The sequence below is a fragment of the Phaseolus vulgaris genome, chromosome 7, assembly GCF_051622355.1.
Source record: "Phaseolus vulgaris cultivar YP4 chromosome 7, ASM5162235v1, whole genome shotgun sequence".
Taxonomy (NCBI): Eukaryota; Viridiplantae; Streptophyta; class Magnoliopsida; order Fabales; family Fabaceae; genus Phaseolus; species Phaseolus vulgaris.
In genome coordinates this window covers 5,167,357-5,186,093 of record NC_143504.1, presented here as the reverse complement: position 1 = coordinate 5,186,093, position 18,737 = coordinate 5,167,357, and the positions used below count along the sequence as shown (strand labels likewise).

At 32.0% G+C, this 18,737-nt stretch overlaps 2 protein-coding genes across 11 annotated transcripts; both read right to left on the bottom strand.

The window, feature by feature from the left end:
- Nucleotides 1–1,018: 1,018 nt before the first annotated feature.
- LOC137828592 (pentatricopeptide (PPR) repeat-containing protein) lies at nt 1,019–5,879 on the bottom strand. Of its 2 annotated transcripts, XM_068635232.2 has the most exons (3): nt 2,954–5,879; nt 1,624–1,720; nt 1,019–1,517 (listed from the first exon to the last, which is right to left on the bottom strand). In XM_068635232.2, exon 1 carries the CDS (start codon nt 5,646–5,648, stop codon nt 3,288–3,290), a length of 2,361 nt encoding a protein of 786 aa, XP_068491333.1. In that variant the 5' UTR covers nt 5,649–5,879; the 3' UTR covers nt 1,019–1,517; nt 1,624–1,720; nt 2,954–3,287. The 2 variants fall into 2 exon arrangements, with proteins under 2 accessions (XP_068491333.1, XP_068491331.1); XM_068635230.2 differs by having other exon boundaries at nt 1,019–1,720.
- A 4,391-nt stretch (nt 5,880–10,270) lies between these two features.
- LOC137827902 (putative serine/threonine-protein kinase WNK9) lies at nt 10,271–14,184 on the bottom strand. Of its 9 annotated transcripts, none has more exons than XM_068634268.2 (8): nt 13,905–14,184; nt 13,534–13,671; nt 13,399–13,436; nt 12,990–13,217; nt 12,631–12,854; nt 12,321–12,478; nt 11,781–12,222; nt 10,271–11,654 (listed from the first exon to the last, which is right to left on the bottom strand). In XM_068634268.2, the coding sequence occupies exons 2-8, from the start codon at nt 13,606–13,608 to the stop codon at nt 10,621–10,623; spliced, it is 2,199 nt and encodes a 732-aa protein (XP_068490369.1). In that variant the 5' UTR covers nt 13,609–13,671; nt 13,905–14,184; the 3' UTR covers nt 10,271–10,620. The 9 variants fall into 9 exon arrangements, with proteins under 9 accessions (XP_068490369.1, XP_068490372.1, XP_068490373.1 ...); XM_068634271.2 differs by having other exon boundaries at nt 12,631–12,851; XM_068634272.2 differs by having other exon boundaries at nt 12,631–12,851; nt 13,916–14,136.
- Between the last annotated feature and the right edge of the window lie 4,553 nt (nt 14,185–18,737).

The window sequence follows — 18,737 nt, the reverse complement described above, 5'->3', positions numbered from 1 at the left end:
AATTGCTCGCCAGCGACCACAACGGGTAAATGGATGCTAGAGTAACTCTAGACCAAGATTGTTTAATTCAACAAACTTGATGACTAAAACGTACAATACAAAATTTAGGACTAGAAATCGTAAAATTATTGTGACCAGAAGTATATTTAAACTTTGATTCTTTTTTTTTCTAATTTAGATATCAAACGAAACCATTTTTAATATTCCATCGTAAAATATTTATATAATGGGCTAACCTTTATTTCACTAAATTTGACAGATAAAGCATAGCTCTGAGTTTTTCCAAAGGAAACGTGAAATAGTAGTTTGCATGAGAGGAAAATAAAGGCTCTCATTTGCTTTTTTTCTAACGGAGAAAACACAATAACATGTTTTCACAGGTTACCTGTATCTTTGGCTGCTCAAAATTTCAATGGGAAGTTACATTTCTCATTTTTTGTTCCAATTCTCTCTATTCAGTCTCTTGCTTATTCGTGAAGTTGTTCAGACTTCAGATTCAAGAAAATGGCCATCTTCGTTGAGATCACAGTGTAATTAGATTGAAGAGCTAAGAAAGTTTGTATACCAACTAAATAAAGAGGGGGTAAGAAGGTCAACTGCTGTCCGTTTCATCCCAGCATTGAAACAACTTAGTGTGGTATCTTCAACCTGCATATATGTTACTTATTGGGTACCCTTCCAGAATTGCCTTTTCCATAATCTTTTCCGAGTTAAAATAGAAAAAGGCATAACCGTTCTCTGCAATGTTGTTGGAATACAGTTCAAAAACAATAAAGGTAAGTAAACCTTGATTTTGAATCTATGTTTTCTTAAGTAATGAACACATAGTATAAGATTTAGTAAATTAGGCTGAAAAACCACGAAAGAACAAGACTTATACGTACGTGATGCAAATGCATCACTTATTCGTACGTGATGCATTGCTCAAATTTCCAAAAAAATACAATAGGAACTTCTCCAGTAATCTAAGGATATCAACAAATAACTGAGTAAAATCGAGGACATGAGAGAATAAGAGTAAAGAAAAGAGCAATAAATATATTATATTTTGGAGAGTAATAGGAGAGAAGCTTGAACTTTCAGTGTCATTAGAGCATATCATGCCTCTTATTTATAGGTAAAAGGGAAAGCTCAAAGAAAAACAATTAGTCATTCCGCGGGATTCGTAAAGATCGCCGGAAACGGAGGAGACTCTCTCTGCAGATTACCAATCCCGGTGGCACCAGATATGGAAGCTTCTGAGGTAAGCGGGATACAAAGCGGCGTCATCCTTAAAACAGCTTTTGACTCGCGGAGAAGAAGGAATGAACCGTCCGAGATTTCTGCAACTTCAGCAATGTTCTTCAGCTAGATATCATGCAACCTCTTCGGCAAACCCTCATAGATTTCTTATAGATGGATTTCACAATCCTCGCAGGGAAGAAAACATCTTTCGGCAATATCATTTGCAATACTCCCAGATTTACAACAGAAGATTAGTGTTGTCTTTTGCTTGTAAATACATAATAAAAATTTACCTGGATAACAGGTGTGATCATCCTAGGTCCACTTTGAAGTTACTCGAGTTCAGAAAATCATAAAGAAAAAAGTGAAATAATTGCAGCAACAGTACAAATATATCACCTGAAATTGCTTTTTGGTCCATGATGTATACTTCCACGATGTAGAATAGGCTATTGTCATTGAACAATATCCGCATGTTATAAAAGCTTCAAGCAATCTGCAATGATATTTAGCCCGAGTTAATAGTCGAAGAATATGACAGGTCAATGTTTGATTTAGACAATTATAATTTACGCCTTTATTTTTATCTTAATATTCTAGGTTATGTGACAGTTGTAGTAATACATGACTACATAAGTTATGTTACAGACTTATAAAAGGAAATTGAGGTCTCAGATTGTCAGGGAGTTATTCTGTGTTTGTGCTCAAACCCGGCCCAAAAACCAGATTTTTATCCTTTTTAGAATACGATGTGTTAGATTAGACTGCTAGACTACTACCATTCGGCTTTATTAGACACTCACTCAAAAGATAGATTCTGAAATTTTAAAAAAAATGTATACTATAATATAATGTACTATTCTTAAAATATATAAATACATTTAAAGGCCAAAATAACACTTGTGATGAATGCCTCCTCCAAGATTTCATGTTCTGACCATGATGGAGCAACTTCTCGAAAAGGAATTCGTTCACTCCGGCCGGCACATAATGCAAGCCAATGCTCAATCACACGAGAAACAACTTGTTAGTTCTTCTCAGTAGTCTCTATCCTATACAGTGGCCCCTCATTTATTTTTATTCCTTTTGCCCTTACTGCATCATAGCTTCCTTACAAAAGATTAATCTAGTTTCATTTTACCCACTAACATTTCTGTGACCAAGACAGAATCCCAATATTAGAGCAAGTCTCCCCTCTAACCAAACTGGCTTTAAGAATTAAGTTTATAACTGATAAAATAGAGCTAAAGAACTTCATATTAGAAATGAAATAAAATATCTTAGGCAGAAAGCAGGAAAAATCATAACATTATAATAAGTTAATCTACCTTTAAACCAAACAAGACAATGTAACATAAGTAGACTATTCAAACAATACAGAAACAAACACAATGATTTGAGTCTTATTGTTAGCAATACGAGACATAGCCCTAATTTTATGCTAATCTCAAGCAAATTGCTTTATTTATTGTTTAACTACAGAACATATTAAATAACATAAATTGTACTACAATTACTACACAAGGACACAGTTTACTTATGGTAAAAGAAAATATAGCAGTGAGGTTTATAACAAAATCATGTAAATATAGCATAGTTTCTAGCATAATATATCAATGAATATTTCTAGAAAGATAAAAATTAAATTGAAACTAAAATGAAATAGAATAACGTTATCACTTCCAGACTAAAGCGGCATCAATCAATTAGTTATCGATTTTACACATACCTAGAAGTTAGAACCTTTAAAGACAAGCGTGAGAGTCACTGAATTATCTGAAGTGGTTGATTTGATTCAAATCCCAAGTTGCTGAAAATGACCACTTTGGTAGTGAGACTTCTTCTGCTATCTTGATTGTCTCAATCATAAATATTCTTTCGTCGTCAAAACTGTAGAAACGCAGAACGTATATATTGTGGCTTCTGGCCAGACCCACACCAAGTGGGTGCAGACACGGATCCAAAGATGTGGATAGAAAGAAATGGCAAATTTATGCTTTCAGTTCAATGTGCCATGAAACCCCTGGTCAAATTGTAGTCTACACCAAATTTAACCGTTTCTTCTACCAATAATCCTGACAAGAGCAAGAACCATCCTTGAAATGATGAAATCGGGTTGTGTCTCTAACTATAATTTCTCTTTTCACTAGCTTAGAGATGTATTTTATGGCAGAATGGCAGTCATTACAAACTCTAAGGTTCTTCATGATCCTCAGTGTAGCATGCTCTGGAGTATTTATTAATGCAAATGCAATGGCAAGTTTTTCACTATGATGTCTAAGGATCTGTTCTTTCACTTCTTGTTCCAGGTCATGCAATACAGAATTGGTGTCAGGAATAAAGCCCATTTTCTTTATCTCATTCCATATTTTTGAAATCATACGGTAGATTGCATCTCTTTGCGGGTGAAGTGCATCGTCAACCCCAAAAGTATGGACTTTGTTTTGGATTTGAACCCAACTGAATCCTTGTTCTTTCTTTACTGCTCTGTCCTTCATTGACTTCCTAACCTTAGCAGCATCCTCCCATTTACCACAGGCTGAAAGTGTATTAGCAAGTGCTGAGTAAGCCCCACTATTATTGGGATCAATAAAAAGCAACTTTTTAGCTGCTACTATAGCCAAATCAACATTTTTATGAACCCTACAAGAAGACAAAAGTGAACCCCAGGCTACCACATCTGGTTCAATGGGCATAGTTTTGATAAAATTATATGCTTCTTCAAGCAATCCAGCACGCCCAAGAAGGTCAATCATGCATGCGTAGTGGCTAGAGGTGGGTTCAATGTTATGAACATTTTTCATCAAATTAAAGTAACTTTTACCCTGTTCTACCAATCCCACATGTGTGCAAGCAGACAACACACTAACATAAGTAATGTGATCAGGCTTTAGGTTAATTTTCAACATCTTTTCAAACAGTTCTATGGCCACATTTCCAAGTCCATGTTGAGCTAGAGCCAAAATCATGGAAGTCCAAGTCAATGTATCCCTGTAGGAGCATATCTGATTGAATATTTTCCTAGCATCTCTGATGCTACCAGATCTTGAGTACATGGTAATTAATGCATTACCCACAGAAATTGATGATGCTTCTTCCAATCTTATAGCAACTGCATGAAGCTGCTTACCATGATCCAGAGAAGCCAAGCTTGAGAAGACACTTAATAGTGCTGCCAAAGTATAACTATTTGGCTTTGGACCTTCTCTTATCATCGACCTAAAGAGAGCCAAAGCATTACTAATTAAGCCATTATGCGCATAACCAACAATCATGGCAGTCCATGCAACTACATCAGGACACTTCAGCGAATCAAATATCTCTCTTGCAGGGTTTAGATCCCCAATTTTGACATAGCCATCCAACAGTGCTGTGAATGCTATAACATTAAGACTCGATGTTCCAGTTAATTGTACAATCCTTCGAGCAATTTGAACAGCACCCGACTTTGCATACATTGAAATCAGAGCATTCCCCACTGGCCCGGCAATGTCAATATCGACTCTTACAATATGTGCATGGATTTGTTTCCCAAGTTTCAAGCTTTCGAGATTTGCACAAGCTGACAGAACACTTGCCAAAGTGAACTTATCCGGATTCAGAGATGAACTCTTAAGCATAGAAGAAAATGTTTCCAGGGCTTTGATGTCATATCCCTGATGACAGTACCCTGTGATGATGGAGTTCCAAGAGACAATATCTGGATCACTGATTTCATCAAAGAGAGAAAGTGCTAGGTCAAGTCGACCGAGCTGCATGTGCATTGAAATCATAGTATTGAAAGTTGATTTGTCCTTCAGCCTCATCCGCTCAAAAACAAACTTTGCCTTAACAGAATCACCACACTTTGCATACATGTTAAGCAGTGAATTTGCCACAGGAACAACCCCAGATAGCCCCAGTTTAACAACAAAGGAATGAACCTTATTTCCAATATTCAGGGCCTTACTTGCAGAACATGAGGCAATAACATTGGTAAATGTGAATTGGGTAGGAGAAATTCCAGAAGAAACCATGCGAAGAAACGTGTAAATAGCGCTATTGAAAAGACCCAAGTCGTTATACCCCACTATCATGGTGGTCCAAGACACAGAATCTGGCTGGGGAATGTCATCAAACACTTGGCGTGCATAGTCCAAGTGGCCACCCTTAGCGTGCATGGAGAGAATGGTGTTCCATGAGAAGGTGGTCTTAAGGGGCATTTCATCGAACACGCGGTGGGCATCGGAGAAGGACCCGGTTTTGGCGTAAAAATTGAGGAGGTTGTTCATCAAGAAGACGCCGAGGCAAAGGCCATGTTTGATGATTGGAGCGTGAATGCATCTTCCCAGGAAGGGATCCCGGGATTTGATTGCGGATTGGAGAAGGAAGGGCCATTTGTCGGAAGGGGAGGGAGGGTTCGGGTTTTGCATCAACACAAGCATCAAGTGGTGTTGAAGTGGTGGCAGTGTCTCCCTCCCAAAGTTGCACCAGCATCAAGGCTTCCCCAACAGTTTTTCAAACACTACTTTCGTTTCCTTGCCTTCAAACTCAGCCTTGTGGAATTGTTGTATAGTAGAATTTCTTATCTCCCTGCACTCATGGGTGAGTTTGGATCAAAGAGAGAAAGAAAAATGTGGGAGAGTGAGCTCACATTGATCTGAAAAATAAGATGGGAAATTTGTAGTAGATTTATTGGTGTTAATAAAACAAAATAATTATGTAATATTGTAATGTACTAAAATATTTATGATTTTATCTAAAAATTAGTAATGTTTTGACGTCACATCTACTTTTTTATACTATTTATTCATATAAAAGAGTCAATTGATATATATATATATATATATATATATATATATATTCTAGATAAATAATAATATTTTTCAATGGATTAAGAATGTGTTGTTTTATTGATTGCGAATGTTTTTTGTATGGATATGTCTGCCAATAATATCATACTCTTCTGCCCCATAAATTTTAACAAAATCTCATCATATCAGTAAAATTACCCAAAATTACAGACTTCTGTTTTGCCTTCCACAACCTTGTCTTCTCCTAAATAAATCAAGTTGAATTAAATTTACATTAGTAAAAATAATTTAGCATTATGAGAAATTATTATGGTCAAAATTTTACCTTCACATAGAAAAAAATTATAATTTTCAAATAAAATTCAAATATATTAAACTTAAATTATTTTATTTGAATACTATGGTTTAAATTTATCAAACTTTGATTTTTTGGATAGAGTATTTTAGCTATCAACAAATACAAAAATTAGTTCTTCGACCTTGGAGACATATAAAAAAAAAACTATTCCTTGAAAAAGTCTTATTAAAACAACTATAAAAAATAATTTCATTAAATTGAATAAACTCTAAAGAGAATATTAGAAAACTAATTATTGTTCACATTTGCGAATAAATAATCTCAACTTGAAAATAATTCATATTAATATTAATTAAACAACTCCTACTTGTATTAGTTGGAAAATAATCTTGTGTGTTAATAGAAAGTCCAAGTTCATATTAAAAAAAAAATCATCACAAGGACAGGAGAACCTTAATTAATTAGTTAAGAGATAACGTGAAATACACACACAAAAAACCTAATTATTAATAATAAAAATAATATATAATAATGTTAAAAAAATAATATTTTACATTAGTTGAATAACATCGTTAGTATTAAAACAAACTTTTACTAATGCCAATTGAGAACATAATAATATCGAAAAAATAATAATATTGACCATGATGATCAAATAATAATCATAATCAACTTAAGTCAGAAGAAAAGAGAAACATGATAGTAAACTAATAATATATGACATCAACCAAATTAATAATATCTTGACCAATGTCAAACTAAAGAAAGAATATGAAAAACAGGTACATAAGTTTTGGAGACACAAAAAAAAAAATATAATTTAAAAAAATCACATTTTAGATCAAATATGAAATTATTTAATTTTAAATAGTCAAACTACTTTCATATGTTCATAACATTGTAATTTATTTACAAAATTTTTATCCAAACAAAATTCTTTTTCCACAAAACATACTAATCTTTTTATAAAAACAAAACATTATCCTCTAAATATTTACCATGTAAGGTTAAGGTATAATGTTATAAAAAAAAATTATATAATCACATAAAATATGAATACATTGGTTGGGAACCACCGTAAACAAATTATTTCCACTATATTAGGTGTTATTTTATTTTTTCAGATTATATTATATCGAATTTTCTTTTGACTAATATGAATATGACTTGCTATTTTGATTTTTTTTATTTTAATTATTGTGATACACTGCTTTTTATGTTAGTGGTGTTTATGTTAATTATATGAATGTAAATTGTTTTCAAAATATTGAGCATACAAAATTGTTCATTAAAATAATTATTCCATTTATATGTAAATAGTTAAAGTATTAAATAAATAATCATAATATACTCCTTAACCAAACACAATCTAAAAATTAAAATTTTCACAACTCTCTTAACTACTAACAAAGTTAAATTTATACTGGTAATATCCAGTCTTAAATTAGGACTATCAATCTTCTATATTGTCAAGTATATGTAACATGTTATCAATGCAAAATATGTATTATGTTTTATAGATTAATTTTTGTTTGAAAACTAATAACTACCTTTAATAAAGTTTTGATTTTGTTTTATATATAATTTTTTAAAAGGAACGAGTTCAATTATACTAAAATTAATGACTTGTACCCAGCTTGTTGAATTATTTAATTTTGAATAAAGAAATGGTGGTGTTTCATAATTCAGCTTTTACTCTAAAGCGGCTGAATAAAGCAAACAATAAAGGAATTAGTGTACTTGTGTTTATGATGAGATTCATTGCATTTGAATGGCCTACAATTTTCCATGTTCTGTTTTCGCATATGCCACTGCGAGTACACTGTCCTTGGTACAAGGCTTCAGACAAATCCCTATCTTTACCATAAGTACCATTATGCTTTGTTTGGAACACTCATTCAATTTGAGAAAAAAATATAAGAAGAATGTGAAGTTGATTAAAGTAAATAGAACGAAAATAAAGATTTTTTTAAAGAAGAGTGTGAGTAATGTGTTAGGTGTATGTAATTAAAATTTTATTCTTTATAATTAATAAAAGATAATTTAAAAAAAAGTAATATAATTTTTTTAAAAAAATATAAAATAAATTAAAATAAATAAATTATTATAAATTTTAATATATAAATTTTTTTATTTTAAAATGATAATAAATTAATTTAAATTTAATATAAAAAATAATTCACTTTAATATATTATTAAAATAAAATATTAGTATTTATTTATTATTTTAATATTTGTTTTGATTATTTATTTACAAAATCATTAATGTAAATTATATTATAAAGATTTATTTATTAAAAAAAGTTTTTTTTTTCAAACTTTCTTCACACTTTTAAACTCTGAAAGTTTAAGTTTTTTTTTTGTGTTTTTTTTTCTTCTTGAATTTGCTTTCATCTCATTTCTTACTAAAGAGTATTTAGGGTGTTTCTATCACATCAACAAATAGACCATTAATGAAGAGAGTAACCAACAACACTACCAATATTTACATTCTCTCTTCATAAAAAAAATACATACTTTCTTTCTATTAATAACTAAAATTATAATTAATCTATTTAATTTATCATTATTTTAAGAATAAAACTTATAATAAAATTGTGTTTAACTTATTATTTTTAACTCAAAACTTTAAAACAATAAATATCTAAGTCTTTTTTTCATATATTTCTATTTAAGCACATATGTATTCAATATAAATACAAATTTACACTTAAAATTCTAGCCCCATAAATAGCTCAAACATAGAAAACTTAGAACATTGACTTAGACACGTATATTGAAAATAGTTTTAAGAAAATTCAACTAAAATAATTATTTTTATTAATACATGTTAGAAATATATAATATTAAAACTAGAGGAATATGCTTTTTATAATAACTTCTTATAAATATAATTTATAATTGAGCTGTTCTTTATTTTCTATTAAAGTGTTCATTTTAAACTCTAGCAACATTGATTATGACAACAAATAAATTTAAAATAAGAATTTACGATTAAATATTTTATCTTGAAGTAATTTTAAAATATTTAAAAAGCAATAAGCATAACTTCTTCTTTTTTCTTTCTTGTACCTTAAGCGTGTTTGAAATGGTCACCAAATCACTCATGCTCGAAAGCTATGTGTTTGATGTCCTTCGAAGTGGGTCCAGAAACCCACTTAATTAAATGAAACTTTGAGCCAGGTGAAAACATAACACCTATAAGAATCATGGAAAATTGACAAATCATTTTGAGTTAGGAAAACAAACATTGAAACTGAAGTGAGATAGATACAATTTATACTCATTACAACACTTCACATCATTTTTTGAACACAAGTGACTTCTTAAGTAAAAATGGACCTTTGCAGTTTATTTTAAATCTTAATCTTGAAAATTCCTTTAATGGCTATGTTCATTTTTTGGCCAGAAAAATTTGCAGGCAGGGGTGCTTATTTACTAGGCAATACTATTTTGTCAGAGCCACCTTTATCTGTAGCTTTCAAATATCTACCACTTTGGCCAGTTTTAGATATCGAGATGCAAAACATGTGGCCTAGCTGTTCATATCAGCAGAACATTAAACATCACATAAATCGATGGACCATTTCTTCTTTGCCTTTGAGGCTCCTCTTTGGCCTTATTTATCAAAATGGAGAACCTTTTCAGTAATATAAAGGACTAGAAATTTTGATATTTTATATCAGTTTCAGTTTATCACATTGCTAAGGAAGAAGGAACTAACAATTAGATAGTTTCCTAGTTGTACAAGTATCTGGTTACATGGTACCTCCATCTCTGGAAAGGTTATTGTTAGTCCCGAACAATCACATAGTCAAATTTAATTAGTTATTTTTAAACTTAACTTGGTTGCTTAGAACCATACAAGAATTTATCTGATTTATAACATTATTTAGCTGCCTTATTACTCATTACACTAGACTAGTGAGAAAGGTTAGGAATAGATAAATGGATAAAAACTTATTTCATAGAGAGCACTGAGAGATCTTACTGACACAGCATCTATATCATCTATAGTATATAATCCTTTAGGAGATGGAGCTGAAATTCAGCATCTCAAGGGAAAACTGTACTTGCGTTAATGTGACTATGTTAGCCTGTGCATGATTTACATCTGGCATTTTTCATACTAGGTCACGTCAACATAATGCAAAAGGGAGCCCACAAGAGATAGGGTCGTTTGAGCAAATCCTATCACTGCAAGGCTCTGATCTTCTTTCCCTAAATTTAAGAAAACAGGCTATCAGTTAATGTAGTTACATTTGGTGCCCACTTATGATTATGAACTTGGGTGGTTTCTAGATTCTAGAAATCTATTGCATCAACAGGAAGGGAGGTTGCCCTCTGAAGTGAGTGTGGAAAGAAAGCTCCTGTAAAGAAATTCTTGGCTGTGAGCATTCGCTCAGGACTGTTAGACTGACTAAGCTCATCAACATTTTGAACCATTTGATCAGCATAATTGTTGCATTTCTCGTCTTCAACGGGAAAATGCTTCCCAGAAAATATAGATCTCAATTGTGGTTTAATCTTTACTGTCTTCAATTTGGATATAGCTGATAACCTCTGAATTCCATCTTTCCCACAATTTAATTTTTCTGTGTCAGGAGATATGCAAATAAATTTTGGCTTCACCCCCAGTTGTTGGTCTCTAAGCTCCCTTAACTGCATTTGGTACTTTGCTTTGAGCCATCTTAGTTCTTGCCTAATTTCATTTTCATAATCCAATATAACACAATTTGGTGCAGGGTTTGAATGAGGCTTTTTGGTATTGAGATCACTTTCTCCATACACATTAACAGTTTTTCCTTCCTCCTTGATGTTCAAGGGGTTTGTTACCTCGTGAGTTTGGTCACAGTGTATGTCCTTTAACTCTTCATTGTATAACTCTGGTTCATCTCTCTGAGCCCAAATATCTGTATAATGAATGCCATCTGAACGGCTTGATGCATCCAGTGCACCTTCGGTACCACTTGTTGCAGACCCTTCAACTTGGTATGTTATCTCTTCAAATCGGCCATGAATTGCAGCACATCCAGTTTTAGAACAATGAAGAAATTGAAGGTTCTTGCCACATGGATTATTTGATGATACATGATCAAACAAGTAACCGTTTGCAGCACAATTGAGGCAGACACCTGCACTTGAACATTCTGACTTTTCCTCTATTCTGGCTCCTGTCCTCCACTCCGGAACCAATGTTGCAATTTCATTGTCTATCATATTTGCTAAATCTGCTACATCTTGATCAGTTATGTCAAGCTCAGCTACCATTTCATTTGCAACGCTGAATGCAGTATCAGTCTCAATGTCAAATGGGAAGTAGATGTTTCGAATTCTACCTATTTAGAGGAATCCTTAGTTAATTTCGCTTATTTGCTTATGCAGCAAGCATCAGAAGAACAACAGAATATAGAATAATCAAAGACTAAGAGTTCCAAAAGAAAATTAGAAATTGAAATGCTAACCTTCCTTATCTGCTATTCTGAGTCTCAAAAAGATGCCATCATCTTCTCTTCTTCTACTTTTGATTGTGGTGTTAACCTTAGCCAAATTGTCATCCTCTTCACAATCAAAGAGACCGATTTCACTTGATTCAAAATCGTCTTGATGATAATCCAATTCAGATAAGGGTCCATAACCACCAAGATTATGAATGTACCCACTGAATGAGGTGTTGTTAATGCTATAAATTCCATTCAAAGGCTGTCTGATTAATGGGGTTACTTCATAGCAATATCTTTGATACTGCACTACTTTGGAGTCAAATCCATAATCATCAATTTGTAGAAAAGGATCCTCCAAGAGTTCCTTAGCTGAAAGTCTGAGGGACGCAGTTGCTAAGCATTTCTCTACAAACTGCCTTACCTCGGGATTGGCTACTTTGTAAAGAGCTTCTGGTTTCTTCCCCTGTAAAATATGCATGCAGATTAGTGGACAAAGATGAAGAATCAAATAGGACAATGAATCGAGGTAAATTAAATAAAAGAACAACTTTTGCTTCATACAGATACAACTTTCTTGTAAATTTGAGCAGGATGGCTGCATTCACTGTAAGGATATTCAAAAGTGACCATCTCTAATATGCACATTCCAAAAGAGTATATGTCAACCAACTCATTGTAATCCTCTTCATAAACTTCCGGAGCCATAAACTCAGGTGTGCCTGGAGTAAAACAAAGAAGAAAAAGCAAACACAGAGTTTTAACCTGGCAAAGTGTGCAGACATAGAAAACTAATTATCATAGTGGAAAGTAACATTTTCATATTCATCTTTTGGAATATAATCAAAGGCTTTCATGCTGCTTTTCTACGCACCAACACAACGAGCAGCATTAGATTTGCGGAGAATCGCAGCAAGGCCAAGATCACCGATTTTGACTTCCCCTTGGTTGCCATTGATGAAAATGTTATCACACTTGAGATCTCTATGGATCACAGGAGGATCATGGCTGTGCAGATACAGAAGCCCTTCCAAAATCTGCCTACACCAATGCTTAACAGCTCTGATGTTAACCCGTCTGTGCTTAAGTCTGTACCTGCTTATACAATGAATATAATAAGCATACCTATTTGTAAGCAAAACATAGAAGCAGAAGCTAGAATTACCCGAACAAATCATTCAATGGAAGATATTCATATACGCTTACATGCATAAAGATAAGGAGATGGCTTACTGTCTTAGAGTCCCAGAGGTAAACATCTCAGTGACAAAGTTAATGTGTCTGTTGGCAGTATCAACCCAGGAAGTATAGAACTTCATGATGTTCTTGTGTTTCAATGTCTTGAGAAGATGGATTTCACTGTATAACCTCTCAAGATCTTCAGGATTCTGCAAAAAGTCAAAAAGCTTTACTTGATTCCATGCTACTTCTATCCCTTCATACTCGTCAAATGCTCTGTAGCTGCAACAAATGCATCTAGTCTCATAAAAAAGAGAGAGAAAAAACTCATTTTGTTGAAACCAACATAACTGTTTCACTCAAACAACAAAATGGAGAACATCTCAAGTAGTTAAAAGATTTTGTTTGAAAAACTCGGAGGTGGGTATGCTGAAAACCAAGAGATTAAGGATATCATGCATACACTGTCTTGGAAGCTCCTTTGCCGAGAATTTCATTGTACTGCCAAACATGAAATTCAAATCCCGGAATCAAAACAAAAGAATTGGAACATAAAGAACTAACAAATGTTTATGAGTAAAAGGAAAGGCATATATACTCTTCCATATCTTCCTGTGGGATCAGCTTCCACAAACTCACAGCACTCTGCCTCAACACATGCAACACCATTCATGCTTTGTTTCTTATTATCTGTTCTCTCCTTTGCTTTAGTTTATGAAGACTTTTACTTCCTCTTCTGCGAGAGAGATAAAGAACACGAGAAGAGAGGAAAAAAAATAGTAGTTTTGTCAATGCATACTAGAAGGAATATTGGAAAGTGTGATGACTAATTACTTTGGTTTTCTGTGGATGAAGAGAGAGAGAGAGAGAGAGAGAGCCTAGGAAGGTCCATGAAACAGACAAAGTTATTGCCAAGTGCCAACTAACCTAAACAACAAGGAAATGCTTCACAAGGTAGGAGAGTGATACCTCAGTCATACCTCTAATCTACCACCACGCTTCTCTGACAGTAACTGACAAACACAAGCAAGCACACACACTCTCTCTCTCTCCCCTTTTCTTCCAGCCTCCTCTTTTTACATCTCATCACGAGCTGTAAAACCATTATCACTCTCTAATGAAACAGCTTGCACTGCATGGACCAACCAATGTTTTATAGGCTTTCATTTTAAACAAATATTTTATGTGGTGCTCTAAGCACGGGAGGAGAATTTGGGTCCTGTGCATTTATGGAAGGTTAGACTTTGTTGCATAATTGAAATTTATGAAAACCTTTTATAGTTAGGAATTTGGGTGTCCTTTGCTATTGTTACTATTTTAGTGAACTTTATCAACCAATGTTACTTCTCTCCAACGGTGGCTTCCTTTTTTAGTTCTGCATTGTGGACAACAACAGGTAATACATCATATTTTAGTTAGGAGTTATCAAAAAAAAGTTGCACACAAGGGCTTGGTCTAAATGATCACCAAACTACTCTCTAAAATAGAACTTTGTAGAAAAGTAGTGGCCTTTCACAAATTGGTGTGATTTTTTTTTAGTTTATCAAAATTTGTATAAATTTACAGAAATATCAATATCTGAATTTTTTGGGTTGGACTTTCGATTCACTCATATTTTAGATTGGACTTATGATTGACAAGTTTATTAGGTTGGGCTAGATCAACTGAATCTCTCCACTTTTCCTCTAGATTTCCTCTTACGGTTAGGTGTGTGTACCTGTAAGACACTTTGATGCCAAAGTCAGAATCAGTTTGATATAATTATCAGATAAATCACTCTACATACTTCTTAGATTAATGACATATTTATAATGTTCTCTTATAGGAAGAACCTATTTGGGTTTTTATTTTTGTACCTAATATCTTTTTTAAACACACACCTATTAATTTGAACATATCATTATGCATTTTGCTACAATAAGCATTTATAATTTTATTTATTTATATTTTTTACATTCAATCTTTCGGTTTGAACTTTCGACATAATCTTTCGGTTGACCTTTTCGCCTAACAATACATATATGACTTCTATTTTCATTTTTTATAATTTGTGTATTAAAAGTATGACTTTTTATTTTAAAGTCGTATTTGTCAAACCTAATTTGTGAATTTCTATAATTTCCTTAAAGTGCTTATTTTGATATATGAAAAGAAAATTTGACAAAATTGCAGAAAGTGGGTTTGATGAGAGAAACTTAAAGGTATATATGCGAAAAGTGAATAGAGTTAGGAGGAGTGGTGATTGGAAGAGGAGAGATAAGTAGTTAAGAAGTGAGTGGGAGGGCCCATAACCATATTAGGGGGTTCTGATAAAGAAAGGGGGACCAGTGCTCTTGAACTCTAGCTAGGCCTACCCTTTCAACTTGGCTATGCTTCTGGATTTTCGGAAGGGAATTGCTTTCCAACCTCAAATTTTATTTTTGCTTTTTTCTGTATTTTATAATTTAGTTATCAAACTTTTATCTGGATTCTAAATTCCTTTTCAAGATTTTTTTCCTTCAAATAGGAGTGGTTATAATCGATACCAAATGTCGACATCGTTAATTTTTTTTTTATCATAATTGATTTTGAACCTCATTTTTTTTAATAATATAGTTGTTAAATTTAATTTGTGTTCTTTTCCAAGTATGTATGTAAGGACCATAAAATATAAATAATATATTAAAATATTTTATTATTAAAGTGAAAAGTTTATATAAATTAATAAAACTAATTATTAAGGTTTTATTTTAATATAATCACCATTTTAAAAAATATTTCTCTTCTACTTTTTCTTTAGATTTTTTATTTCATCATTCATCATATTGACAATCAAAGACTATCTTTAGACTCATCACAGTGAATAGAATAAAATTATCCGGTCATATTTTTTATTAGAGTAAATTCAATTCCACTTTTTTTTCTTTTGAGCTAGTTTTGAGTTTTCTTGTACCTAAATAAACGTGTTTTACATGTGATATATGTGGTTTTATGATTATTTTCTATTAGTTTAGGGTTTTAGTAATGTATTTAAATCATTGGTTAAGATTGATACTCAACTGTTTAATTAGGTAATGAAAACTAGTTTTACTTTTTAACAGTACCTTAGGTAGGTTTGAATATATGAATATGAAGTGACTTTGTCACTTTCCTGAAATGTCTTCCAATGAACGAACATTTGAGTGAAATAGATGCGTTTTGAACTAATAAGTGATATAAAATAGTTGGATGTTCAATGTTAGTGGAATATGTTTTAATGTATTTATTGAGTTTGTTGAAATTGAATTAGATAAATTGAAAAGTTGTAGTATTATTGATTGATGTACCATTTTATTATGATCTCTAGTAATTTAATGTAAAATTTGGTTGGTTTGATCTATCTCAATTGCATATATGAGTACCTCAGCAGTTGTAGAGTTCTTAATACTGTCCTTTAACTTCTTTCTTTGCAAACTCCTCTCTCTTCATTCCTAGTCTCGAATCTCGGTCTTATCGTAATCGAGACTCGGAGGGTACTTGCAAAAGACACTTCAACGCTCAAGTCAGCAAAGGTATTCAACACTCGATTCTCATAACACTGTATACGATGACATACTTGATTATTAGAATATGTGCTATTTATATTATTTTAGTGTGCCTATCTTATTGGGCCGAATTAGGGAGTTGGGCCATGCTTAGGGATACATTACCTAACTCTTAATCATGGATTAACTTCGCTTACCTTGATTGAGCGTAATTGGATTTGTGCTATCGATTGACCCTATGGACGTGGGCCTTCACCTCGGTCGGTCCAGTGATGAGGACCAAGACATGACATCAGTCGTACGACCCTCACCGGTACCGTATTTAAATTGTATGGATAAAAAAATGTGTTTTGAAAGAAAAACTTCATAAAAATTAGTAAATAATAAAATCCATCATTACTTCATGCAATAATATAATATCTAAATATGATATTAAATGTTGAAATATTGTCTATTACTACAATTTTACTCTATTTTTCTTTTAAAAAAATAGTTAATTTGATTAAGAGTTTTTTTTATAAAAGTTTTCATGTTAGATATTATTATGAAACATGACATCTCAGCTAAACTGACACCCCAAGTAACAACAATCATCTGCCATCACATAAAAAAAAAATATTATTAAAAGACAAAAGAAATGAAATACAAATAAATATGGGGGACTAGACTAAAACCTATATATTAACAAAAACGATACATATATAGGTCAATACTTTCATTCTTTTCCAGTTTCAACAAGAGCAATCCTACCATTTGAGTGTGTGATAAGAAGATTCGTTGTATTAGACTTTTTTAAGATAATTTTTTAAGAGTTTTATATTCTATTTTTGCACCTAGTTGATTTTTTTAAAGTTTTGTGATTTTCAAAAAAATAAAAAAATAAGTGAATAAAAACACAACCATTACTAGTAAAAACATCACAAAACTTATCTCAATCACCAATGTTCACTACCAGTCATCATCAACCACCACAAAGCACCACCACCACTTAAAAATGAGAAAAACGCCACACTCTTCAAGATACTCAAAAGAGTATTATTGAAATTAAAAAAATATATATAAAAATGTACGGAAAAATTTTCAAAACACATTCATAATTTAGATTTAATTTTAAAAGTGATATAAAAAATTGTTTTAAGTTTCTTCTATTTTTTTATAAATGTTGAAAATAAATCCAAATAAACCCTTAACCTAATCCTTGTTAGAAAGTTTTATCACCACACAAAGAGACCTAAATATTTAAAGTGCTTTTGTAGGAAGCTATGCCTGGAGCCCACATACATGTCTGCCGACCATCATATAGAGGGCGGTGGCAGCCAGATAAGGAAAAAATGATGGTGGCTTGGGACAGCTAGAAACACTTGTGCTTTTAGGTGTATTTTTATTAAAATGAAAAATAGTATAAAACCATTTATAATTTTTTATTATTGAACGATAAAACTTAAAAAAATCTTTTTAATTCTTATACTGTGGATTAAAAATTGGTCAATAACTTAAAAGAAAGAAACTAATAGTATGTTGGTTGTCATAAGAAACAAATGATACACGCTTTCTAGCATAACTAGCTTTTACATATTTTCACCAATATGATGGAGAAATTCTCTTATTATATTTTATAGGAGAATATTTAAATGAGTATTAATATGTCGAGAACTATATACTAAATTATAATTGAAAAGAGAAAATAATATTTTGTGAAATTAAACAATTTTAAAATTATAATAAGAAACTATTCACTTTATATATGAACACTATATTATGATACCAAGTTAAATCACTATCTTTTCATTTGTTTTACTTTAGCTTGCTTGTTTTATGTGAAAATTCAAACCTACCTAATCTATAGCATAGCATGTGATGGTGGTCTGTTAAACTCTCTGAGTATAAAAGAGAGTTGTTTATTGCTGTTTGTCTCTGAACCAAGTAGGGTTGTTTTGTTTGTTGAGAAAGGCTAACAACTACCACAGCAACACATTTTTAAAATATTTTATTGTTAGTAGAAATCAAGGAATTTTTAAACTCATTCTATAAATTTCATAGTTTTATAACTGCAAATGAATCTCAACCAATAAAAAAACATGTTTCAAAGACTGTTTTTTGATGAAGGGGTGAAATATTAAGAAATGAGTTCTTAATATAAATATGTCTGAAGTTTTTGTCTTTTTATATAAAAAAATAGCTGCATGTTGAGTTAGCATGCATTAGCTCAGCAATGTGCCAAAGAATCCTCTTACAAAGTTATATAATCTCAGATCTTATGGAACTAACACATTTTAAGAAAAAGAAAAACATTCTAGTG